Below are 27,837 nucleotides of genomic sequence, written 5' to 3' on the forward strand. Positions count from 1 at the left end.
CAATTACAGTGCTCCTTTTCTGAACAACCTTTCAGAGGCTTAATTAGCCAAAGTACCCAACATTAGATACCAGAAGTCAAATGAGTTAAATACGCTCACCCTCTTAGCAGTGTTCTTTCATAGTGCTCCTACTACTGTTGTTATTATAGTTGGAGTTAATAAATATATCAATACTGCAACTTCGTAGGTACAGTAATCCATTCAGTTTAGTTTAGACCGTTCTGTTTGCAAGCTTCCTGAGGCAAAAATATATTGGAACAGCATTTGACATAAAAGCTATAGACAAGCCTTTCAGAGTCATTCCAAACCTGAAACGCATATTACTGCCTCCGTTCTGACGTCTATTTCTTTTATGTTCGGTAAGTTGGTTGAGCAATGTGTGGTTCTTGGACCTTCATAGTACCTCAGCTGAATTTCTGTAATGGCCTTCAGATTAGACCAGTCTATATGAAAGAGATTTTGGGAGCAAAAGAGTAACGCACATCTTCTCTAAAGCTTGTAGCATCTACTGAACTACCCTTCTTCAGTGTGAAGTACATGGAGTTTGGTCACTTAAATCAATACGCAACACAGTACTTCCCAGTTTTTCTGATAGATGTTATGAGTGATGGTCAAAGGATCGATTTTAAACATGCAAATTATGGATACGTAATGTATTATAACCTTACGTTTGTTTTGGACAAACCACAAAGTTCTCTGCCTGGTAAAGTTCACTCTATTTTTAATACTTCCCAACCATCAGCTATAAGATGAATATGCAAACTTATTGTTTTGAAGTTTTCATTTGTTTATTTAAATTTGCAGTGGTATTGATTTTCATCTAGAGACTGTTCAGCATCTACAATAGTAATTCCATTTTTTTATTTTAAATGGCATCAGGTGTTTTACAGGTTCATATGTTGCGACAATTTGAAGTTAAAAATGGAATATAAAAATGTCTGTGTTGTTTAGTAACCAGTTATGCACATGTCGTCAGATGTTCTAGGAGGAATTAACTTTTTCGTTGCTCTTTTCCAATGAAGCCCCTGTGTGCTGTTAATAGTGGGATATTGTTATATTTTTGAAAAGTGTGAAGTTTGGAAAAGGTGTGTAAGGTAGCTCTAGCTTCTCAAATAAGTCTGGTAGCCGACTGCCTACCTGCTCACCTCACCTTATGCTGTGGCCTTAAAGCTTCTTCCCCATCACCTTACTTAAAATTTGGGTGCTGCACCATCATATGAACTGATGTAATCGTTTGGCCAGATGCAGTCATGCTCACACGAGAAGAGAAGTGTCTCTGTTGAAGAGAAAAATGTGACCTATGATGGTAATGTTTAATGTTTGGTGAGAACAGATAATTACTAGAGGACAGTTTTTTTGGTTTTTTTTGGGTTTTTTTGAAAGTATGGAGAATTTATCTTCCCAACATCACATTCTCTGCAGATACATGAAATTTGGAACCCAAAAGCTTTTGGCATCCTAATATTAGATTCAGGTTACTTCATGTCTCGTTGTAAACCTTAGTCATGTCCTCATATATTATTTTCATTTCTGTTCACAAGGACAAGCACACACACTCATACTTTGGTCAGATAAAAGATTGTTTGACTTTCAGAATAATTAAGCAGCAAGAATCACAGGAAGAACCATTGAAAATGTAATACCTTGTACCAAGTACAAGGTATTTAAAGATTAATTTTGGATATTTAACTTTATTTTTCATGCTGGGGTTCCTAATTGTGATGTCTGCGTACATGGGTTTTTGTATTGCATTTAGCCTGATCGCTGAGATGTTTACCGAGTTTTTATTCATTTTGCTTGGCATTGTCAAATTTCTCTGGATGCTTTTTTATTCTTTTTTCCTCTGATGCTTGGGGAGCAGGATGAAACCAACTGGAAAAAAATATATATAACAAATCTTGCTCATTTTACTTTGTTCGCTTTTGCTTTACAGGAGACACATGAAATTGTGGCAATCAAGAAATTCAAAGACAGTGAAGGTAACCTTTTCTGCTGTGTAATCTTTCATGTCAATAATTACCTTGTTAATATCTCTCCAGTTCAAATAAGAAGTCTAATATAGCAAGATGTGATTTTAAATGATCATGATTTATTAGCTCTGTGAATATTCAAGGCACTTGATTCTTTATACCCGCCTAGGGACTGTATTATACACTCAAACCAGAAAACTTTGGGCAACCTGTTTTAGTGGGAGGTGTCCCTGCCCATGTCAGGGGGCTGGAATTAGATGGTCTGTAAGGTCCCTTCCAACCCCAACCATTTTGTGATACTAACTACCTTCCTTTCTTGGAAACAAGATTGGCTTTTTGGCCTGCACATGTTCATGACAGTGAAGCCCAGTATGCTGTCATAGGCAAAACTGGCAATCAGCTGCTGAGAGCAGCTGTCTACCTTGCACGCATCAAAAGTTAGCCCTAATCCCTCCTGGCCTAGCACAAACAGAAAGAGAAGCTGAGTGCGAAGTAATAAAAGGAGTAATCCCAGTCAGAGGTGATGTAGCTATAATCAGCTGTGCACCAAGGCTTTAGCAGAAAGCTCAACAGTCTAATGACGTGGTTTAAAGAAATAGCAGCTGTTTTATTTTAGCAAACTTCCATTTTTTGGTATTGTTATGGAATTGTGGATGGAGGTGTGGTTGGTTACAAGGACTGTAATTTTCAAAGTCGGTTAGACACAGCAAATTCAGATTGGCGTCTGTCATTTCCTGCAATACAAACTCTCACAGTGCGGGTAATTTTGCCAGATGCTTGAAGGGTGTAGCTGATGAATCTTCTGCTATTCAGAAATCTGTTTTAAATCCCTGTTAAAGAAAGAAGATCATTTAGTTGTGGTGGCCATCTTGACCAGGTCATGAGATTACTTCAGAGTCACATTTTCTACTTCGTGTCAACTGTTGAGTACACATCAAAGACAATGAGGCTCAGTATTAAGCTCTAAACAGAATTATGATGTTAGACAGTACACCAAACAAAAATAAAACAAAAAATGCATCCTTGCCATTAGTTTTGGCTTTCCATGAGAATTACGTAATAGCAGTTTACATGACTGATGACTGCTTTTCGGAGTTGTAGCTAGTTGTTTACAAGTTTCTGGAAATACGACAGAAGTTCTTTTGATAGATTTGATTCAGGCCATTTCACATCTGTCTTTTTAATATGGTGCTTCATTACAAATCTGAATGTACTGTAATTGTCTCTATTGCCATTTTTGTTTCGCTGAATTTTTGCTGTTTGACATGTGCATGCTAAATGAGCTGGAAAGAGTGTGTCTAGTTTTAGAAGAAATTATGTAATCGGGCTGACGCAAGCCAACACTGAGCACTCAGTTTCAAAATGAAACGATTTAGATGGGTTTAAATTATATATTTTTAATCAAAACATTTGTGGTGCTAGTATTTTATTTTTCTCTCTTCTCCTGCTACTCTTCAATATTTTTTCATCTACTGATGATGATTGTATGCATTCATATGACCTGTGCTTTTCTCTCTCTCCTACAGACCTGTTTTTACTTTTTGCTTGCTTGGAAAAGCAGTTTCTCTTCCTTTTCTCTTATTTCTGTGTCTTTGTGGTACATGACCTGCCGGAGGGATTTAGTTTTGATTTCATGCAGTCATACACCATTCAATAGTTGTGGATAACAATACTAAGAGATTGAGAACCTGTCTTCTACATGTGCATGGGCAAATTTGCTGAATTAATAGATTCTAATATACTCCGTTTTATTTGATAGTTCATTGGTACTATCCTCTGGAACTCAGCCAGTTCAGTCACTAACCTCAGCAAAGTGCTTATTCGTCAATAAGCACTCTACAAATCTTTTTTTTTTTTTTTTTTTTTTTTTAAACAACCTTCAGACAACTAAATTGTCAAAACAATAGTTGAGTATCTTGACTTAGAATCACAGATTCAAGGCTTCATTGAATCAGTATTTGCTTTACTGCCCTCTGTGGCCAGGCCACTACATTGATCTGCTTTTCTGAATTTCATTTAAAAGCCATATGTGGAAACTTAAAGGACTCACAAATCTGTGCTTCTGCCTTAATTTGTCATGTTTTTAAATTACTTTAGAATCAAATAGATCTTTTTTGTTCAAAACCCAGCAATGTTTGCATTCTAGTGCTTCTGGTGAGAACGTAACTTTGTCAGTGCTTCGTGCATGTGATAATTATATGTGGGGTGGAGGATGTCTGTACAGATACATGCATATTTTTGGAAGTCTATTAGTGGTCTTCATAATGAAAAGATAAAAATGCAAATTATTGCTTCTTATGAAGCAACATTTTCTGCCACTGGAAGCCACGAAGGTAATGAAGGGAAGACTGTAAAGGTTACGTAATGAGTGCACAGCCATCAGCTACCTCTCTTCCAGCTACCTTTTTTTAATCAGGGATTCAAAATAAAGATTCATAACACTTCTAACTGTTTTCTTAAATAAGTTTTACTTTGTCACTTTTGCGTTCTAGAAAATGAAGAAGTCAAAGAAACCACTTTACGAGAGCTTAAAATGCTTCGCACTTTGAAACAGGAGAACATAGTGGAGCTGAAAGAAGCCTTCAGAAGAAGAGGAAAATTATACCTAGTATTTGAATATGTGGAAAAAGTGAGTTGAGTTTATACTATCCTTGCCACGCTTAGATCATCAGCTTAATGAAAAAGTCTTTAAAATTATTTACACATTTAAAAATGAAACACTTATAATCTATGAAGAAGAACAGCAGAAAAACTGTAATACAATCTGAATTGTTGTAATTACACATTTATTGTGAAAAAAATGGCACCGATAACTTTATTATTGTTTTTATACTATGTGTTGGTCTTTAAAAAAAAAAAAAAAAAGTTCTTACATACATGAACAAACATATTAAATTTTGTATACTGGAATACATATAATTTGAAGAAAATTTTCCATCCAAATGCTTCGTTTTTAATTGTGAAGTAGATTAACTGCCATGTGTTATATGTGTAATGAATTTCTTAGTCTTTCAGAACAAGATCATAGATTTTTGACCTTGGAATTTGTTGCAACTTTCTCGATCCCTGCCTGATAAAAATAGGATTTTTGTTTGAATGTTTCTCTAACAAGTCCACTATTAATCGTTGCTTAGAGGTATTTGGCAAAGATCACTGTCATTATTTCCAATCCTGACCTCATTTGAAGCAATTCCAAAATTTTCTTAGATTGGCCTACTATTGCCAAACATTCTGCCCTGTTTCTAGGGAGAAACAACCTAGAAGAGATTGGTTCTCCGTTATTTTTTGCAACCTTTGTGATGATAGTAGACCTTATCTCTGTATCCTAACCATTTAGCATTTCTTCATGGAAATAATTAGATGGTATTTGGATACAGTAAAATTAAATGCAAGCTTAAATATATGTAGCTTTCATGAGATACTGTTCCCTTGATTGAAATTTTCATTTAATGAAAATTTCTTGCCAATCCCTGCCAATGTGATGTTGCAGTACAGCTAGGTGCTAGTCCTTTTCAGTCAGTTCTTTCCTGTGTAAAGGTTCCCCACCCTAAGTAGTGTCTCATTTACCCCAGTTTGCAATTTACTATGTGGTATAACTTCATTGCATAATGGGAGGTGACCTATTTTAGGCCATGGCTTGGCAGAAGTCATTTTTGTTTTTCATCAGGTTAGCAACTCCGAATGTGGTGGATCTTTCTTAGCCGTAACGTCTGAAGCTTGACTTGTTCCACTCATATTCGTTGTGATTGTTCCAGATTTGTGGAATGTCTTTGAACACACACCAAGCAGAACATATATTTAATTTTCTATTATAGTTGAATTAGCTAAGCTCACCCTAGTAGTGGGTTGGAAGACAAGCATCAATAAAAGACATTTAATTTCTCTAACGAGAGCATATTTCAAAAAACGTTAAAGATAGACATTATGTGTCCAATGCCATTTTTGTTCTAAAATTGTTTCTATATGAATGACCATCTTTACTTAGAGTTAAACTTCACTTTCCATGAATGTTTCACATTTTCAGATGTGTTGAGTAGTTTCCACTGGTTCTTATAGATGTCTATAAAATCAATCTAAAGCCCAGGATGATTTCTGTATTTTCAAATGAGAAAGAGTAGAAGGAATTAAATAAAACATGGTACAATATGCTAATACTTGTTTTAACTGGTGATGAACAGCATGTGTTCCTTAGGGAATCTTAGCACTGCAATACTCAAATCCAGATTACTTAAATTCACATTTAGTCTAATCTTCTTTATCCATTACCCTTAGTTAATGTCTTCATATAGGATTATGTCTTGCTGTGTTGATGTTACTATTTTCATTCATATTTGTAGCACTGACTTTTTGACATAACTTGTCCAGAACTATAGGTCTCTGTGTGGACAAGAATATGACAAATGAATATGGTTCCTTAAGAGAAAATTCCTTTTCTGAGCTCTGAAGTGTTGCACACAGCACCTAAGTTGCAGTATTTATTCACAGACTGTAAAATTCAGAAATGTTTTTAAATATTAATAGTCTCCCACTTGTTTTCTCTTCTATGTGTGTTATTAAAATATATTGCAAGGGAAACATCACATTTTCTTATACAGCTAAAGAAAATGTTTATCAAAGCTAAGGTAAACTTACTTTAAATGAAAAATTTGTGCAAATGCTCAAATTCGTAATAAAATGAATTGTGTAAGGCAATATAGCCAAAATACTTATTTCCGTTTCAGTTTTCATTAAATAACACTCTATCCTGTCTTCAAGTGGGCTGCTGATGCCCATTATTCATTCAACTAGGATTTAGAGTACAAATTCCGTTGTACTTCTAATTATACAAAATTGGAGACATTTGCTAATATAATGGAAATCTGAATGTCATTTTTCAAAGGGGAAGCTTACTATTATAAACAGTTTAATTTTTGCATTGGTATATCTGTGAAATAGTATGGGCGTAGTTACTGTAATGCAAAGATGTCTAGGGTCAATATAGCTGATAAATAACTATAGGATAGGTTATAGGTTACTGTTTATGCCCCTGTGAGGCATTTTTGTGTTATCTCATTAGCGATATTTTGTAGCTTTAGGTTGCTTTTATGTGCCCATTCACATACAGACATGGCTTGTGATTAATCATAGTTCTGCTATGTGAAAGCCATAGAAATAGCTTATTAATATTTAGAAAATGCTCTGTTTTACTAATTTTTCATACAGCCACAGTGACCTGGTATTTCTATTCAAGCAAGTTTCTGTATGTAAATGACTATTTAGAAGCTTTAGGATAATTGGTTTGATGACAGCTTTTTAAAGACTTGTGGTACATTTGTGGTTCACCTTCAAGGCTTATTGTTTTCACAAATGCTTTCTGTAGAATGAAAACAGCTTATCTATGCTTATCATTAGAATACACTCCCTGAGTGTTAAACTATATTTTTTTTCATAGTCAGTGGTGTATGTTGTTTTCAGAAGGCTGAAAATGAGTTGTGTTCTAGCTACTACAGTATAACTTATCGAAATAATGTCTTTTAAACTTTTAGAATATGCTTGAATTGCTAGAAGAAATGCCAAATGGAGTTCCACCAGAAAAAGTGAAAAGCTATATCTACCAGCTAATTAAAGCAATTCATTGGTGTCATAAGAATGATATTGTTCATAGAGGTAAGTGTGTAGCTCTCCACGTGGAAATAAGCCCCTGGTTGAAATTTACTTTGTACCAAGAAAGAGATTATAGCTTAAAGTAATTTGCATTTAACATAAACATAAGCAGTTCCTCTATGTCAACAACAGAGAGAAAATCTCTAAATTTGGCTGAGTCTTAAGCCTGCCACCTGACTTCATATTACTTTAAAACTAAGTTCATCTACTTAAAAAGCTTGCCGTCCAGTATCTTTGGTGTATGAGTAAAGGTTATATTAAATGCACAATGAAGTAAAACTGAAGTACAAACATTGTCAAAGGAAAAGGAATTTTTAAACATTTCTTGGCACTCAGTCGTTTCACTTCTGAATCTGATAATGGAATGGTAGTAGAAAATTAACCCAGAACTTAAAGTTTACTCCCCTGTGCTTTACTTCTGCTTACGGCAGTTCCTCCCAGCTCCTACATGTATGACTTAGGCTATGTATATTTACTTTCTCTCCTAAATTTCAAGCACTTCCAGTCCATATTTTGATGTATGATAATGTCTAGCTTTATGTAGTCTATTTAATTCATTTGTATTTTGCTTTGTGGCTTTGAAGGAACAACTTTTCTTTCTAGTTAATGTTTCCAATAAATTACAGTTCTCATGCAGTTTACTTCTTGTATTTGAGACAGATTAAAATGTAGGCAAGAGTCTGAAATATTTTGTGAAATACACTTTGAACAAGTATAACATACACAGATACTATGACATGTAAATAGGAATAAGGCACAGACTTAAAACCAGAGAACACACTTTCTCTAAAGAAATGGCAAGAAATGCTTAAGAAGGGTATTGTAACTGAAAATGTTGAGCACGACACAGCAGCTTAGTGATTAACAACAGCTTAGTGATTGAGTAATTCAATGACATTTTTTGTATTGTTTTGTAATATGCAATATTCTACATGTTGTTTTGCTCTCCAGGAATATCTGTAAGCAGCTTTTACTTTCCAGTGTTTTGTTGGAAAATGGTTTAAGAGACTTTACAAGGCAGAAAATGATTTCAGCTTGTTCACAGATAGAATTGCTGTAGCTTGTAATGCGTTGTTTATGATTGCAAGAGTGTCTTGAAATACATTATTATTAAATAATATTGTTGGCAAAGTTCAAAATTAGGAGAAATTAACAGCCGTCTTTTTTTTCCTTTGTTATTTGATGCTCTAGATATCAAACCAGAGAATCTCTTAATAAGTCACAATGATGTTCTGAAGTTGTGTGACTTTGGTAAGTTCAATAGATGGATTTCTTCTTACCTTTTCAAGGAAAATCTCTTGCAGTGGATTTTCTTGCCTTAGTGTTTAAAACCCTTTTAGTGGTCATTACTGAGGTTTGTGGCAATTACTTTAATTTCAAAAATCTATGGGCTTAATTTGCATACTTTGGAAATACCGTGTTGCCATATCAATGGAAATGCTGCACTTGTCTCTGCCTTATTTGATAGGGTTTTTGCTAGCACTGGTACTGGCACTTAAGAAAGAACAGCACAGATGATAAACTGATTAGAAGGCTAGCCAAACTATAGATTTATCTAGCCTTCATGTTAAAAGAAAAGATGGTTCTTGTTTTTGAAAGACAAAATATATTTTTATATACTTTTTAAACCACCGGCTTTCGTGGCCTGTTAGGTGTATAGTTACAGATCAATTTTTATAGTTGTATTAATCAAAAAATCGTGTCAACATATGATTAATGGCTGAAGGATAGAGTCAGAGTGGTACTGGTACTGTTAACTTTCGTATTTCCTGACTTATCAATAGTCAGCTTTAAGTCTTTGAAGAATCAGCACCCAAGTACAAGACAAACTTTGCCCATGTGAGTAATCCCCAGAAGACAGCAGGGTGGCATATACACTGTTCCAACAATCTCTATTTTTATTCTAAATGCTACATAAACACAGAATAAAATATTGTTCCCTCTAAAAAGCTTACAGTTTGGCTTGGTGAAATAAAATTCAATTCCATGCTGCTACCCAAGGGCACTTTTCAAGAGAGCACTTTGAAAGCTGTCATTTCAAACCTTTGCAATTTTGAATGAAAAGAGGAACCACTGAAAAAAAATAAATAAATTGCAGTAGGTTTTTAGGAACACAGAAAAAGCATTTGTCTTTTGCAGTGCTGCTTATTTCTTTTAATCCTAGGGGTATTTTTGCCTAAGCATTCAGCACCAGCAAGCATTCCAGGAAAAGCCTTAGAATATTTGGTCCACATGAGTTCTTTGAACTGAGGGCATCTGACAGCCCACAGTGGTGCTGTTGGCGGTGCCTGCAGTGCCTTGGCCCTCCCTCTGGCCAGGGACCTACTGCCTGCCCCTACGCAGCCGCCCTCTCCTGCCAGCTTAGGCCCTTCGAGACCCCCAGGGTTGCCGGTGCTCTGGTGGGTGGCAGGGGCAGGTGGCGTGCCCATTGCCCCCGTGGCTTCAGCTTTGGGTGTCTGGGGGACACAATTGCTGCCTCTTGCAGAGCTTCACATCCAGTCGGCAGGCAGCACTTGCCCTTGACTAGTGTGTGCTCCAGTCAGGACAAATCGTGTCATGAGGAGGAGCATCCCATGGTAGTGCTCCCTTCCTTCCTGCATCTTTGTCCTCCTGGGAGCAAGGTTCACCACTCGAGCTGGCATGTGCCATCACCTAAGCAGCCCTTGTGCACCAGAATGTGTGTCAGCAGCCTTTGTGCTTTGCACTGCAGAAAAATGGAAAGCCAAACAAGCTATACAATCATGTAATGGACAGCAGTTTTCTCACCAGATAGAGGTAATGTGAATTCTGTCAGTGGAGACAATCTGCGTTGTCCATAGGCTTGCTCATGTCATACCCTCAAGGCAGATTCTCCTTCTGCTGTTGGAAAATAAATGCAACCCAAAAGTCCTTCTGGTGCTCAGCAGAGCCTTAAGGAAGAAAATTGGAGGAACTTCTGTTGTTATTGTTCACATGGATTAGTCTAGATTTTGCTTATAGTCTTGGACTTAATTTCAAATTCTAAGCAATACTTACAATTTGGGATCGATTCTAATTTTTAGCCATGTTGCTAATTGACATTCCTGTTAATAGCTTAAGTTATTACTGTAAAAATCAAAGATTATTCCTGTCAGAGAGATATTATCCACAAGAGTGTTCCTTGCACATGTACAGATTGGGATGTAAGAGTTTGCCTTCTAACATGATTTAACATATGTTACCTGCCTACCTAACTTCATTTCTTGGAACACAAGTACTTGTCACGTACAGTGCCACATTCCTCATGTGACAGCAACAAATGCAAGTAAAAGGTCTGTGCATCAATCCCAATGCAGACATTGCAGTAATTGGGTGTTCGGGAATAGCCCAGTGGACAGAACAATTTGACTAGAAAAAATTAAAAAAAATAACAAGATAGTTCTTCGTAATCCTTGTGCCATGTTCTGTACATATCGTACCAGAAAAAATGGGGTTGAATGTGGTGCTTGCCTGGACACATGTTGTGTGGGTGTCATTTCTGCCAATAGAAATGGGAAAGAGAACAGCACAAAATGCCGATTACAGCAGATGCATCTGACTTGTTAGAAATTGGTAGGCATTCTGTTTAGTATGCTTGCTGTTTCAACACCAGGGCTTCAGAATTACTTGTTTTAAAAATGGCTTAATTTCTGTATGATACATGAGCACAGAAATCATGAAACAGGGCTGGAAAAGACCTCAAGAAATTCTCTAGTTCTTCCACCTACTCAGAGAAATGATTAAGCCTGTTCGTGTCATTCCTGACAGGTTTTGCTTAGCTTATTCTTGAAGATCTCAGTAATTCATGTTCTTTACTGTTCCTAGGCACCTATTTAAGTCCTTGCATGTCATTAGGAGGTTGGACTTAGATAATCTTTGAAGGTCCCTTCCAACTGAATTATTCTATTCCTTTAATGTTAGAATTCTTTACATTGTCTAACTTAATGTGCCTTATTTCTCTGTAAGAAACTGCCAGTCTTCTGAACTCCTTTTTCCCTCACACCTTTTACCTTGACATCTACCCTCCTCTCCTCAGAGTTGTTTAAAGTCCTTTCTTGAAATCTCATTTTTATTTTCGTTGTTTGCCTTCCTTGCATTGGGATACAAGCTCTGTTGCTTTCATAGTTGCTCTCACCCAAATCACTTTCCATGTTCATGTTCTGATCTATTTCTTCTTGCTGTTCAGAATTTGGTCTAGTCTTCTGCCTAATTACCTTCTCTTATGTTTTGTGTCAAAAATTGTACCCAATACCTCAGCACAGTTTGGAGGTAGGGTCAGTAAGCTAGCTCTGCCACAACAGAAAAGTAGCAATTGTCCTGTTAGAAAGGTTTTATGCTTTCTTGAACTATCAATTCTGCGCATCATCTTTCAGCATGGTGACATACAGTCAGAGCAGTAGTGCATCCATAAAGTGGTTTCTTACACACCTGACAATATCTAGATGCCACTGACTTGATGCTCTGGTGCTGGTGGGCTGGTGCTGTACACTACCACATGGGCTGCTGTGATGTGATTATTTGTATCCTGTGGCCCCTTTATCTTTCTCCCATCATTCAGGCTAAGGCTTCCCAGTTTTGGCTGTCCCATTTCCTCAGGATGGCTCTTGGTTATTTTCCTTCTCGTTTTTAAAAGCACGAATCAAAGATTTTTCACTGACCAGATTAATCAGATGGGTCATGTAATTTGAAACAGAAAGAGGGCTGCCTAAGCAGTTCTAAATATAGCAATGTTTAGAAATTTACCCAAAAGTTAAGTTAGTTTTAAGTAATTAAAAAAAAATAATCCTTTGGAGTTTTTTCTCTAGCAGCATCAGTAATGTTCAGCAGCACTGTGAGAAAAGATGAGAATTATTCTTATTTTGAGATGACTTCGAAATATCTTTTCATCATTGTACAGTCCTTTCTATTTACTAACTCTTGAAGGGAGAGGTATCTTAGATTTAACAGCTGTAACCTATGTCAAAAACAAATTTATTGTTTTCTCAAGCCACTAGTCCAATAAAATAGTCTCTGCACCCAAGCCTTTACTCCAATTTGGAGTAAATTAGTGTACCCATAGGGAGCAGGTGGGGCTGGAGTCCTTCACTAATGCTGTCAAGTGAGATACACTTTCAGAATACTAAAAATCAATCAATAAATAAATGACAGCCTCACAAGCATACTTGTGTGGGAAAATCACTTTTGGCAGCTTCTGCATAAGAACTCAGGATTAAAGAAAAATGACTGTTGCATTTAAGCAGCACTTATTGATTCTGAAAATGAAATTATTCTTTAACCTCTGCAAGACTTTGTACTTTTTTATTCTTTCTTCATTGCTCATGCAATAATGGAAGGACTCCTAGTGGTTTCACTGAAGTGAGTTTTTGACCAAGTTTTAGTGCTACATCCCAGTAAGGAAGCATTTAAAAAACGTTGGTTCTGCATTTCAGTCCCAAAAGTTTGTTCCAGTTTGAGGTCAATTTCAACAGCAGAGACTTGCTGTTGAGATCTGTCTGAACTCTTACCTTATTATTAATTACTTGTTGGAAAAACAGTAAGATGCTTGATACTTTACCAAAAACAGTGCTGTCAGCTGCCCTAGAGTACTTCTACATGAAGAATCTAGTAACGTCATTATTGTGCTGCTCAGCTCACTTTTTATAAATGGAGGAGAACAAAAACAAAATTCAACTTATTCCTACTACTGGATTTTTCAGTATATGCATTCTTCTCACTGTTGATCTTCTTAATTGTTATACGTTAAGACAGAAGTTGAGTTTTGATACAACTGCAAATAAGTCGACAGTTTTTAATTCTTAATAGAACGATGTGGAGGAGGAAGTTAATTTGGACATGCTTTCTGATCCGAATTCACTGAGAGCCTTGTTATCAATACAATGCTAAAGCAGATGGGAAGCTGACACTTATGGAATGACCTAAATGCAGAAATAAAGCCGTTTTTCTGGTCTTTGGTAGAGTCCTGCCTTTTGTAGTTTGGGAGAGATTGACCCATTTTTTGCCAAGAATAACACATAGCTGCTTGACCACATGAGAAAGTGGAATGCAGTGAGACTGTAGTAGTTAAGATCAATGACTAACGTGTCTACTCATTGCATATATGGTAAGTTTCTATTGTTATGAATCCTCTTCTGCAAACAGTATTTCACAGTGAAATTTAGTGGCAATCGCTCAATAACATACATGGCATACTGACTGTAACTTTTACCAATCTATTCCGTTATAGTGAAGTCCCAAACATAATGGCAAAACACCATAGATTTCTGAGGACATTACACAAGTAAAGTAGTCATTAAAGCAGACATTCTGACTTTCAGTGTTGTATCAATAAAAGGTTGTGTTTCAGTAGATGAGCAGTCCCTGGAGACGTTCTGTGCTAAACAATTTATTTCTGTTTAAATAGATGTGACCTCTTACCTCCAGAGTCATTGGGGATATGCATATTTACTTAAAATTGAATACAATCTTTTACACGTGTTTTGACAGGCTTTGCTCGTAATCTATCTGAAGGAAGCAATGCTAACTATACAGAATACGTGGCTACCAGATGGTACCGCTCACCTGAACTGTTGCTTGGGTAAGTACAGTTTGTGGAGCAACCATGATAAATCTTGACTGATACTTTGCATTTTGTCAAGCACCTTTTGTAAATTTTGCCAGTGGAGAACTGTAGTTGATTTAAAGGGAAGATTTCAAAAGACTTCCACATTGTCATCTTTGTCATTGTTCAGTGTCATTGTTCATTTCCAGTAGGTTGGCATGAATCATTGACACGTTCACCTGTCTTGAACTGAATGGTATTTAACTGACTGAAAGATAAAGCTGAATTATCACAAACCTACTTCAGATGCTCCTCCCCCTGACGTTCCCTTCGAAAGATGTTTGTATGGTAGTCCTGTACGCTGAAGAGTTCATTTTGTTAGCCTCATGTTGGATATTGCATAGTATTGGCAGTGCAGCTTTCACCATGGTACACTCCTAGTTGTCTTTATCCTTTAGGTCAGAACTATGGTTTGGCTTTCATTCCCAGTTGCTCTTTCCCAGCACTGCTGAAATGGTAAGAGGAAGGGTACTAGCTTCTTAACTTTTTATAAGTACCACCTCTTAAGAACATGGGAGTGGGCAATTTGAAAGTTTTCGAAATCAAACAGGCAAAGCAGAGGGCTGGCATGGATGAGCAGGGATCATCTTCTAGAGCTTAGGTGGAAAAGGAAAATGTATGGACACTGGAAGCAAGGTCTGGTGGCATGGGAGGACTACAAAGATGTTATTTCCCGTTGTAGAGACATAAGTCATGGCCAGAGCTCAATTAAAGTTGATGCTGGCCAAGGACTGTGGGGGACAATAAAAAGGGCTTTTTTAAAAATACATTAGCAACAAAAGGAGGACCAGAGAGAACACTGGTCTGTTACTTGATGAGGATGGTCACCTCATAAATAGGACTGTAGACAAAGCAGACATTTAATACCACCTTCTCCTCTGTCTTTAACACCAGTGATGGGCACTGGGACTCCCAGAGCCCTGAGTTGAAGGACCATGACTGCAGGAACAATAAACTCCATGCCTACTCCAAACTTGTGCAGGATTTGTTGCTTCAGCTGGATGCACAGAAGTCTGTAGGACCTGGTGGGGTTCATCCCAGGGTACTCAGAGAGCTGGCTGATGTCATCATGAGACCTCTCTGAATTATTTTTCAGTGGTTTTGGGAATCTGGAGAGGTCCCAGTCGACCAGAAGCTGGCAAATGTTGTCCCAGTTTTCAAGAAGGGCAAGAAAGAAGACCCTGGTAATTATAGGCCTATCAGTCTCCCTTCAGTGCCTGGTAAAATTATGGAGAAGATTTTTCTGGGAGTTTTTGAAAAACACTTGAAAGACAGTGCAGTCATTGGTCATAGCCAACACAGAGGGGAAGGTCCTGTTTAACATAATTTCTTTTTATGACAAGATTACCTACCTAGCTGACCAAGGGAAACCAGTTGATGGAATCTTTTTGGATTTCAGCAAAGCTTTCTGTACCGCTGCTTGCAGTATCCTTTACAAAATGTCCAGCTTGAAAAATACATAATACAGTATGAACAACTGGCTGACAGGCTAGGCTCAAGGGGTTGTAGTGAAGAGGGTTACATTAGGCTGGCAGCCAGTCACTAGTGGGGTTCCGCAGGGCTTCGTTTTAGAGACATTTCTCTTGAATGTTTTTGCAAATGATCTGCATTCAGGATTCAAATGCATACTAAGTAAGTTTGCAGATTACACAAAAATGAGAGGAACTGTTCACTCTCTTGAGAGTAGAGAGGCTTGCAGAGAGATCTTGACAGCCTAGAGGGCTGGGCAGTCACCAGCTACATGGAATCTAATTAGCAAGTGCTTTGGTCTGCATCTGTGACGGGGCAACCCTGTCTGTATGGACAGACTGGGAAACGAGAGGCAGGGGAGCAGCCCTGTGAGATGGGAGACGGGGGTTCTGGTTGATAGCAAGTTGAATATGAGCCAACAGTGTGCCCTGGCAGCCAGAAGGGCCAACCGTACCCTGGGGGCATCAGGGACAGCATTGATAGCCCATCAAGGGAAGGGGTTGTCCTGCTGTGCTATGTGCTCGGGGTGTCGCCTCACCTCACCTCAAGTACTGTGTGCAGTTTGGGGCACCACAACATAAGGAAGACGTAAAACCATGAAAGTGTGTCGAAAGTAGGGACACAAAGATGGTGAAGGGTCTAGAGGGGAAGATAACATGAAGAGCAGCTCAAGTCAGTTGGTTGTCATACTGCTGTTGGATGTGAAGGCTTCCCACCCACGGCGTGACTCAGTGGATGAGCGCAGAGGCTTTCCAGCCGTCCTCACCCAGCCGTCTGCTCCCCTGAGCTCCCCCTCCACGTATCCCACTCCCACAGAAGCCACCTCAACCCTAGGGCTCAGCCGGCTGGGGCACGGCCCGCAGGCTGCTGCCCTGTCCACAGAAACTCCCAGCAGAGGATGCATCTGCCCTGGGCATGGGGCAGCATTTCAGGTCTTCCACACCATCCCTCAGTCTTGTCAAGATTTTTCTGTCTGCCACAGTATGAAAGGGACATCAAACTATCAGAGAGTGTCCAAAGGAGGGCTACAAAGATGGGGAAGGGTCTAGAAGGCAAGACATGAGGAGCGGCTGAGGTCCCTTGGTTTGCCCAGCCCCAAGCAGAGCAGGCTGAGGGGAGGCCTCATGGCGGCCTGCAGCTCCCTCACGAGGGGAGCGGAGGGGCAGGCGCTGAGCTCTGCTCTCTGGGGACAGTGACAGGACCCGAGGGAACGGCATGGAGCTGGGACAGGGGAGGGTCAGGATGGGGGTGAGGGAAAGGGTCTGCACCCAGAGGGTGGTCGGGCACTGGGACAGGCTCCCCGTGGAACTGGTCATGGCACCAAGCCTGGCAGAGTTCAAGGAGCATTTGGACAATGCCCTCAGACGTAGAGTTTGATAAAAATCAATTCTTTTTTGTGATGCTGTGGGGATCCAGGAGTTGGACTTGATGATCCTTGTGGGTCTCTTCCATCTCAGGATGTTCTGTGATTCTGTGATTTTTCCACTGGTCAGGAAGAATTTGTTGAAGCAGACTACATGAATCATTTTATTAAAGCATTGAGAAGTTAGTTTCACGTTGTTTGTGGAAGCAGTAGTTGCATGAGTCGCCTTATAATTTAATTTCACTCTTTTATTAATCTGTAAAATTAACATTTTACTACTTCACAATGTTTAACAGATTTTCAAATATTGCTTGGACAAATTCACAGGACCTAAAAGGGCAAAAGTAGTTGGAAATGTACTTCTTGTGGTCTTCCCATTGCTATCAAATTTACAGTGTGTTTTTCTATACTGCATGAACACTGATAAAATGCAATTCCTGAATATATAACATATACATATAGGGATATTCTAGAAGTAAGGAATTGGCAGCCACAGGAGCAAACAGAAAGTACTGGTCACTTATATTCTTTAACCAAAACATGGCACGCTGCTGAGAAACAGATCTTTCTTGGAACCTTTAGTTAGCACTGAACCAAAGAACAGACATTTCTTGAATATGTAAAGCATTGGATAATAAATATTCTTTCAGTAAAGTCATACCAGTATTCCCAGAGCTGTGCTAATCTTAATCAAATTGGTATGCAGTTGTGTTGTTTTATGCAGAATAGTATGTTAAAGTTGCTGTTAAAAACCTCAAAGCTCAGGTTTTCATATTTTGGAGAAGACAGATGTAACTGAACTTCCAGCAAAGTGTGTACGTGTATACGTACGACATACACACTCTCACAACTTGGAAAGAAAGCATCAATCATGGCCTTTTCAGTTTTACAGCATTTCACACTTCGTCTATAATCTTAATTAAGATTTAAGAGGAAAGACATGAAAAACTTGCCAGACATGGTATTAGTATGACCTGCAGTTTTCAAAACTATTTGATTAACAAGGAAATTTATCAGGAATCATGTCTGCATGTAATTGACTAAACTTGATTAGCTTGTAGAGGAAGGGGATGGGGGTATGTGTGTGGTATGTGTATTCAGTGCATATGACTTCAACTTTGCTGGTGTATGTTTTTAATGCCAAGTTTTTCTGGCTTAGCATGATGTCTTTTTCTTGGCAATCCTGTTCTTGTTTCGCAATCATCTTATCCATCCTCCCATTTTACCAAATCTTTATAAACATCTAATAGTGGAAAGTCTTTCCAGCATTATTAAATATTTATATTTTACCATTTTTTTTTCAAGTTTTAATGTGTCCCAGAGAGGTTTCTCTTTTGTAATAACGTTCAAATACTTAAATTTCCTGAGGAAAGAAAATGCTGCCTAGTTACTCACAGAACATCCCAAATCTACTCACTTTGAAGAGCCTCAGGTAACTGATAGTGGAGGGCTCTGTACTCCTGGATGACAAAACATTGCTAAAAGCTAGTGGATTTTAGCATAACATATTTCTAGATGATAATATGTTTTGGAGAGTCTAAGTTGTGCAGCAGTACACTACAGTACTCCTGATTAGTAGTTATTAGGAGTAACTACTTCTATTAGAAGTAACAGGAGTTGCTTCATTTCTCCAGCCACCTCATTCTTGCGTTGCTCGCCTGTTGTGCTCTGGAAGATTGATTGTGCCAGTCAGTAGAACAGGAGTCTTGAATCTGACTTTCCAAATGAAATTGTTTGGTCTTACTCTGCCACTTCATAAGAAATTAGCGTTTTCTGTTTGACTACGGAGCAAATAATGGAAACGTCCTAAGCAGTGATTCAGGTTACTGTATTTGTGTTAGCATGGAAAGGTAATGGCCCTGTCTAAAAGGAGTTTTAGCCCATTCCTCAGTTGAAACTAGATCATTCTCCAAGGCCCTGGGCTACAGCAGCATACCTTTTTCCGTCTTCAAATCTTGCTGTTCAGAAGCGTGCCTTTTAAAGGGTTGCAAATAAATAATGGCTTGTTTTACTGTCATAAAAAGGTAGGATTTTTTAGTTAGACTCTCACAAATTGGTTTGCTAACAGATCCTCAGTTTGTCCATGGTCATTTTGTTGTCAGTGGTCTATTTCAATGGGGGCAAACTTTGAATTTGTGACGATTCCATTTGTCTGGGGACTGCAGTGTCTCATGGCAGATTCAGAAAGGCAAACAGTTCTTGAAATGTTGGTGTCCCGTTTCAGCCTTCCTGGCTACCTTCAACTCCTGCAGTACACATCTCAGTGGGCCTGTGATTTCACCTAGGCTACTGTCCAGCTAGCAAACTCTCTTGCCTTAACCTAACTAAACTATCTCAAGGGTTACAGCGTCCTCTGATCAAGTGCCCTCCCCATGAAGTGAAGTAATTGATCGGGAGTGGTTGCAAGCAGGGAAAAGTCTGACTTTTGTTCTTTAATCTAAGGGTACACTCTCCATAAATACCTTTATCCATCAGCATAAGGAAGGAATAAAGGGAATAGATTTAGGATAGGATTTATCAACTGCAACTCCAGAAACAGGCAAGCCAGCTGTAACTTGAAAATATCCTGAAACAGAGGTTGAGTCGTTGGATTGCAAGTTTCAGAAAGAAGAGAATTAATGAAGTATGTTTTCAGTTTAGTGTTTCTTCCTGTCTTTATTCTTGTTTATTCTTTTTATATGCTTTTTCTTTGACCTGAGAGGAATTCCCCCCCTCATTCTGCCCAAAACCTTGACATCCAAAAGAAATTCTTGGCATAAGTTGAGTGTTTACAAAACAGCTTAAATCCGTCAAGCAAGAACTTGGGCATACAGAAAATGAGGTGCTTCGGAGCACTAAAAGCCAAAAGCGTGTAACGCATTAGCTGTTGCGTGATTGAGATGGGCTGCTAAAGAAGCTGACCAAGGAACAGAACCATAGAGGGAGAATCAGAAACTGTCCAAAAGGATTCTGCTTCTTCGGCATTCGTTGCCATCAGTCTGCAGGTTGCAATAGTCCCTCACCTTCTCCTGCTCGTACAAACATCCATTTTCTGTATTACAATTTTCTGCCCTGTGTATCTTAAGTCTATCATTTTTCCTGACCATAGCATCCTTATTGCCCGTTCTTCCCTTAAATACCCCTGTATGTAGTCTCAAGAAAAGCTGTTGTAGCCCTTTCCAGTGTAATATGCACACCACTGAGCCTTGTTTCCAGCAAGCTCCCTCCACCTCTTCGTTCCTGACCTAGCTTCTTTTGTCAGTAGCTGTTTAAAATACAGGTGGGTGCCATCCACCCACCACACAACGTTGCCTGCACACAGAGACTGTCCCTCCGAATTTCTCTCCAAAGCCCCACCTGTGTGCTTGCTTCAGGGAATACTTATTTTGTGATGCTTTCATTTTGTCCTCATCTGTGGTTTTCAACTGTTGAGTAGTTTCAGAAATTGCTTCAGGGACATTCTGTTTTCTCTCTAGTTAAAATTTGACTGTATGAAGGCTGAAACAAAGATTGCTTATTGTTTCTGTCCTCGCAGTGACCAGATCCAGTGTGTCTATCAACCTGCTAAGCACAACAGAAAAGGCAATTTCTATAATGCAGAAATACTATATGGTCATTAACCTCTGGATAAAAGGGAAGTTCGTGCTAGTTTAACTTTGGTAACAGCATCTTGGTCAAAAAGATTATTCTTGTAAGCTTTTTATTTTTTACAAAGGTAACCAAATCCCTGGGGGTCCTTGAAAATTCCTGTCCTGTCTATTGACGTCAATATGTCAAGCGAACCAGTGCAGAAACAGAGGACATGGTATATGAGATGGCTTCTTTAATGTTAAAGTTTATTTTTCTGAGCTGTAAGGAAGCAAGGCATGGAAAATACAGCCAATAAACTAAAACAGCTTAGTGAGAGGATGGTGCCGGTGGGTGAAAAACATTGTACTTTAACTTTACAGAGCCCCATATGGAAAGGCTGTGGATATGTGGTCTGTGGGCTGTATCCTGGGCGAGCTGAGTGACGGACAGCCCTTGTTCCCTGGGGAAAGCGAGATTGACCAGCTCTTCACCATTCAGAAGGTGCTAGGCCCACTGCCAGCCGAGCAGATGAAGCTCTTCTACAGCAACCCACGCTTCCATGGCTTGCGGGTAAGAGAAAGCTTTGTTCTTTTTTTTTCCTCTTATAATTTACTCACACAGTATTTACACTATTGTCATTGTTGCTGTAAAGGTTCTTTTCATTTAGAGTGTTATCTGCTGCATGTGTTTCTGTGCAAGTACAGGATATTTAGATCATGAGGCATTCATAATTCAAAGTCAAATTCCAATTATACCATTATTGAGTTGGACAAGTAAGTTAATTTTACTATTAAAAGCTGTTTTAAAAAAAAAATCTGTTTATTTGGCTTTTTTTGTCATGAAAGTTAGTATTGATACCTAACTTAGCATTGCTGTGCAAGCTGTGCACTATGAAGTTTAATGGCACGGCTGTCTGTTCAGGATGTGGACAAATTGTGACTGTTTTCTTAAGGCTACTGTGATGGCAAAATTCGGGTCATGGATACTGCTGTGATGATAGGGGAGCTTTTTACCTTTTTACTTGTATTTCTGGAGATTTGATATAAGCTGCATGAGTCAGAAAGCTTGTTGTTCCCCTTTCAGGGGCTTGCCAATGCCATGTATTGACAAAGACTCAATAGAATAGAGAAACTGCTCAAGTTGGAACACACAGTGTGGCAAAACCCCAGATGAAATATATGATAAATAGCTCTGTTACCTTTAATAGCACCTGGTCAATGGTTGTGCTTGCTTTTTCTTGAAATTCAGTGGGGTTTTTTGTTTGTTTGTTTGTTTGTTGTCGTCATTGTTTCCAGTAGTGAATGTTGCTTAGGTGAAATTATGATCTCGATGAATGGTATGAAATTGTTAATATAAAATCCTATAAAGACATACTAAGGTTTTAGGAGACCTGGTCTGTGCTAAAGACTGAAGATCTGCGTTTTAGTCTGTCAAAGAGAAAACAGTGAATGAGAAATGGAAAGAGGGGCACCTAACTGTCTTAAAATGTGTTAAAGTTTGCTATAAATTCAGCTTAGCTGATAATGATAGGAAGATTAGTACTTGGCTTAAGGTGTAAGGTTAGTTATTTTAGCTAGAAGGATAGCCAATTCCTAAGAATTTTTGATGAAGCTGGCAGGCCCTATGTCAGAAGTTTTTATAGGACCTTGCAAGAAATGCTTGTTCTTTATGTATTTGATCCTGTTTAGAGCCGGGCTGGACAGGATTTTCTATTTGAAAAATATTATACCCCTTATCAGGAAAGCTTTAAAAACTGTAAGCAAAATAAATAATTATATCTTAAATATTATTTATTATATTATAGCTGTGTAGTGTAATCTTATTTGGATAAATGCTTTGCAGTGTCTTAGGATGCAAATGAAGTATCTTTGTTTTGTAGTTTTAAAATACAGTGATTCAAGAAGACATCATGGACCTAACGTAATTAGCACAGGGTTGAGAGTCATGAGTCCCTGTTCTCATCCTGGATCAATGGTTTATTGCTCAGCCTCAGCCATCTTGCTGCCTGTTTATCCTCATCTCTGAAGTCATACAATTGATAACAACACTGACATATGCCTTGTAATAGAAACTAGTTGTAGAATACTGAAGTGAAGCCTGTAAAATGGCTTAAACATGAAAAATACTAAAAAATGTTGGTTTGGAATATGATATCCATCAGTTAATGGGGAAAAAATTATTCCATGCTATAAGACAACATTAAAAGTACAGATTTTTTTTTGAATAGTAGTGTTTTTAATGGTGGAAGATTTTCTGTTACATAGCAGACAAGATATGCTGTGCTCATGCAAATTGTTGTGCTGTGATTATGAAAATTGTTATTTACAAGCTGGATTTGGCACTGGCTGTTCACAAGTTAGAAACTAGCCCTTGAAGTAGAAATGTTTATCCATATGATTATCACTAGGCTTTGTGAATCTCTACCGTAAGTACTACCCTATTGTAGCACACAATTAAAAAAAAAAAATCTAATTCAAATATTACAGCAACACATGTGCATTTATACAGATGCACATTTGCATATTTCATGTTTTCTTCCTGCTTGTTTCCTCCACATGCACACACACACACACAGAGTTTTTGTCAGTCCTGAAGATTAGGGAGTACTTAGTGATCTCTCTTCTGTCCTTTTGAGAAAGCAAATATCCACGGTATGTTGAAGACCCAGGGTAATACAGGATCAGAAAGTACTAATAGGTTCATGCCTTTATGGAAACATGAATGCTAATGTAGGGCTTTAATATTATTCTACAGATTAATTATAAATAAGCTGGAGAATCTGAGCAAACACAGTGAATAGCAATTGCATATTACAGCTTTGCATTTCTTTGGCACGTTTTCATGTTTCCCTAACCATTCCAAATGTAAAATCTGATTTAGAATGGTCATTCTTCATGAAGACAAGAATATTTTGTCCTCTTGGATAGACTGAGGAAGAGCTTGATAAGAAAGAGGAAGTGTGTTTGTTCAGAAGAATATTCCACTTAAAACAAGTTAGTGTCTGCTGAAAATCTGTTTGCTTTGTGTAAACAGTAGTGGAAGTAGGAAAGGCTTGGTCCATCTAGGGTGCTATCTAAGATCAACGTAGCCTTGGACTTAAATAACTAAAGAAATCCTTAATCATTAGGAAACCACTTTAAAAGAAAGCAAAGTAAAATGAAAAATGCAGAGACTATTTAGGAACACATATTCAAATAATGTTCTTTCATTTTCCTTCAAAGCTCACATAATGTCATTTATGAAAAGTAATGCCAGTACAAACAGTGGATTGCAATTCATAGTGACCTAACACTTACACACATGCAGTTTGTGTGCAATCCATTCAGCTTCCATATAAATACCTTTTTGGAAAGGGAGGGTTGTACTGCTGGATTACTCTTGAAAGCATAGATTTGGAGGTAGCATTTACTCTGAGGGGAGGTATGTAGGTAAATGTATGCACCTGTATATATATATATATATATATATATATAGCTGTAACAATCTCTAGATGTGAGAGTTAAAAAATGCACAAGTGAAAGTGAAGATATGAAAGTCTTTAAGACTTCTTGCTTGTTGACAGACCAAACATTTAGTTTGCATATGTGTTTATACTATAGAAAACACGTTCGTTTATTTTCATATTTGTTGGGTTGTTTTGTTGCTGTCTTAATCACTGACGTGAATTTTGTTGTTACCTTCTATTTTCAGCAGTGTTAAGTATAACTCAATATTTTATGTGGGTGTATTTTATGTATGGCTTGAGCCCATTGGGACGTACAGTGATGGCTTTTTATGCATCAGGTATGTGATTGCCAGAAGACAAGACCAGCTCATGTTCCCTGTTGTCAGTACTCTTGCTATGATGCGTTAAGAGGGCTATTTAGAAAACACACAGTTAAGATGTAGATGGGATCAAGCCAGGCTGCAACTGAAGCACTTTTGCATATTATTAGGCAAATGCCACAACTCTGGGAACTGCTAACGAAGTATCTGGATCTCAGCTGCGTTGTTTTGGATAAACTGTGATTAATGCCAATCAGCTGGCTGGCTGTTGTTTTGTTTCGTTTCATTTTTCCAGAGGCTTCTTTGGCATTCAAATGTGCAGTTTACTCTAAAATTCAGCGTAAGTTGGATCCAGGAGGATTTTTTAATGCCTATCTTGGATATCCAGCTTTAATTTCTAATTCTGAAAACACTGGAATATATGTGCTTAGCATTTAAATTGGAAGTTACTTCACAGAAAGGAGTTTACCTATTTGTTTGGTGTCAGTTCAGTGCATGCCATAGTCTGGAATTGGATCTCTGGTGTCTGTTTCTTTTCAACTCATTGTACTTGACATTATGTTATAGCACACAAAAATTGAGCGGATTTTCTTCCATTTGATTAAAAAGAAGAAAAGATTGTTTTTATTTTATTTGACTAGTGCCTTGTTTACAAGGCAAACAAACAACCCAAAAACATAATCAATCAATTCTGTGTTTTTGTTTTTGTTTTCTTCCTTGAATCTTTCCTGCCTGTGTTGTTCTTTCCAGACAGTTAGGACTAGTTTCAAATACTTCCTTCATCTGGTTTTGTCAAGACTGTAGCTGACAAAAGATGCCCTCCAGCAGTGTGTACTACTTCCCATGATGTTGCCGGTTCTTACTGCTGCATGATCACAGGAATAATCCTGAACCTTAAACTTCTATAGTTGCCGTTCTGGTTTTGTGATGTTTTGCACTTAAAAAGCATTTGCAGAATTGTCTCTTTATCTTTGATATTTAATTAGTACTCTATTTGTGCAAAAATAATTTTTCTTGAAACTATTTTAAATTATTTGGGAGGGGGATATTAATTATGTTATTTCTGAATCTATTTTAAACCACCCACCTCATGTCAGTCATTGTGCCACGAGCACATTTATAGATCTAAGTTGATGACTTCTTGTTTCAGAATGGTTCCTTGACTGCCCTACTAATCAAGAATACTTTCTTTGGTTAACTAGATGCATATTGTACATTAGCAGTTATTTGTTTCATCCTAATGTTTTGTAACGTTTCAGAAACCTGTAACTTCTTCAATGCATATGATTTCCATTAAGTTACGTGTTTTTATTCACTGAGGAGGTTTTTTCAAATGTTGTGTTCATGTATACCTTGTTTACATTCTCAGTATATTTATGCTGTATTACTTTTACAGTTTCCTGCAGTCAATCATCCACAGTCTTTAGAGAGAAGATACTTGGGCATTTTAAGTGGTGTATTGCTTGATCTTATGAAGGTAGGCAAATATATTTATTTTCTGTCTGTAATATATAGGCAAATATGTTAGTGAATTTTTAGCTTAAATCTTAAAAATACTTGTGAACTTCCTTTTGAGATATTTTGATATCACCATGGCTTATAGGAAGGCCTGATATTTCTTAGGAATCAGGAAAATATCTTCTGCAAATGCCAGGAGAGTCTGTTCAAATTTGATTGATTTGATAAGCAATACATACTCCAGACAAAAGAACCACCATCATTTGTGGCAATGTGCATTCACAGTGACAACCATTCAGATTCACAGGTTATGTTAGTAATACTGGTGGATGAGTTCTCAACCTGTAATAAATTTAGATAAATCCGCAGTGAAAGAGGATTAGGCTTACCTGAGTTGTTGTTCATTTGTTAATGGATAAGCATGAGGACATGGACAGTTGTTAAAGATAAACTTCATGCGTGGTAAACTTTTTTTTTTTTTAACCTGTCTGAGGCCTTAATTTGCTTGCTACCACTCACATCTTCACAGCTTGTGTGTTAAGTTGCTCTTCAGTCCTGTTTTGGAACAACTCAGTTCCCCATGGCTCAACTAGGATACAGTTTCTTGCCAGCTATCAGGGGAAGCTGGATTTCCTCAAAATGGCCAAACATTGTAAAACATTCTGCTATACATTTCTGCCATATTTCTGGGTACGCAGCACATATCCACATTGTTGTACTGCGAAAACTTCACAATGGTAAGCTGCAGTACAACCCTCCCATTATTTCAGTCACAGTAAGGTGAAAGAGCGAGCCATAGTGACAAAAATTAAGTGTAGAATCAGTTTTTTGTATTCTAGTTCACATAAACCTTTTTTTTTCCTGGCATCATATTAGCTGTAACTCAAGCTCTAGTAACATATATCACAGAACAACAAATTCTCAAGATGATTCTTCAGACTGTTGCTACACATGCTGGGGGTTGCTTTTATTTTCATTTTATCCTATTTTTTATATGTTATATTCCAATGTCTTTTGTGTTCTTTTGATAAAAGTTGCAAAATGAAGTATTGAATATTAAGGAAGCACAGAATTACAAGGAATTCCATTCCATTATTATTTAAGAAATTCCTTTCAACTTTCCTCTTCATATTTCTCTGTACAAGGTGAGAAAGGCCAGGCATCTCCTAGAGGGGCTATTTCGTGTTCAACCCACAGTACTTAGTTCAGAAGCTGGAGCATTGTTAACGAATGAGCAAAAGACTACAACAAGAGAACAGAAGAAACCTGTGGTTAAGTTGCATGCTGTAAATGCTCTACATATTTTCCTGTATGCCTTCTTTTCTCCAGACATTGGGCAGTCTGGCACATGTCCACAGTTGGTGTGTTCCTCATTATCTGCATTCCCAGGGACCTCAGGTCTGATTGCTAGATTACTGAATAACCCACACTCCGACTTAAGTCAGCTAAAGCTGACATATGTATCTCTGTTCACAGAGCATTTCTGGACTAGGTGAATGAAGAGTCATCCATTTGATGCTGTTGCTTTGCTGTTTCTCTCCTCCACTCTCCTTCACAAATCATGGTGTTCTGCAGGCACAGGTTTGGGAATTGGAAGCTGGTTTTGCATATGCTGACTTGGGCAAAAAAAGTTGTTGAATTATCTTGTGCTTCTTCATATTATCTGTTGTTCAGTTGTCTCTCTCATCCATCAGCAGACTTTTTTTTTTTTCTGAGCTTCCATTTGCTGCTGAGATCCTGTAAAATCAAGAGATTCTACTTGATGTTTCTTACTTGATTTATCTATAGCTAGACTTTGGCATTCCTAATGTCATCCTCTCTGCCAAAGCAGTGTTTTTGTATTCCTCCTTTGTATCCTGTCCTTGGCCTTCTACTTCTTATATATGCCTATTTTGCGTTTTTGTTCTTCAAGCAGCTCCCCATTTAGCCAAGCTGACCTTGTGTGAAATTTTGTGGTCTTCCACACAATGAGATGCTTTGTTCCTGCACTCTCAGGAAGTTTTCTTTGAAAATCAAGTGGCTCT

The 27,837-nt window shown here is 38.0% G+C and overlaps 1 protein-coding gene across 11 annotated transcripts in view; it reads left to right on the forward strand.

Annotated features, from left to right (window-relative positions):
• The window catches only part of CDKL5 (cyclin dependent kinase like 5), a 131,187-nt gene that overhangs the window by 70,022 nt on the left and 33,328 nt on the right, over positions 1-27,837 (forward strand). For all 11 annotated transcript variants that reach the window (XM_068684097.1, XM_068684005.1, XM_068684069.1 and 8 more), the window contains exons 4-10: positions 1,934-1,979; positions 4,463-4,599; positions 7,496-7,616; positions 8,805-8,864; positions 14,094-14,184; positions 20,971-21,160; positions 25,752-25,832. In XM_068684097.1, the coding sequence (XP_068540198.1) occupies positions 1,934-1,979; positions 4,463-4,599; positions 7,496-7,616; positions 8,805-8,864; positions 14,094-14,184; positions 20,971-21,160; positions 25,752-25,832 (726 nt within the window). The remainder of the gene's footprint in view (positions 1-1,933; positions 1,980-4,462; positions 4,600-7,495; positions 7,617-8,804; positions 8,865-14,093; positions 14,185-20,970; positions 21,161-25,751; positions 25,833-27,837) is intronic.

The sequence above is a fragment of the Anas acuta genome, chromosome 1, assembly GCF_963932015.1.
Source record: "Anas acuta chromosome 1, bAnaAcu1.1, whole genome shotgun sequence".
Lineage (NCBI taxonomy): Eukaryota > Metazoa > Chordata > Aves > Anseriformes > Anatidae > Anas > Anas acuta.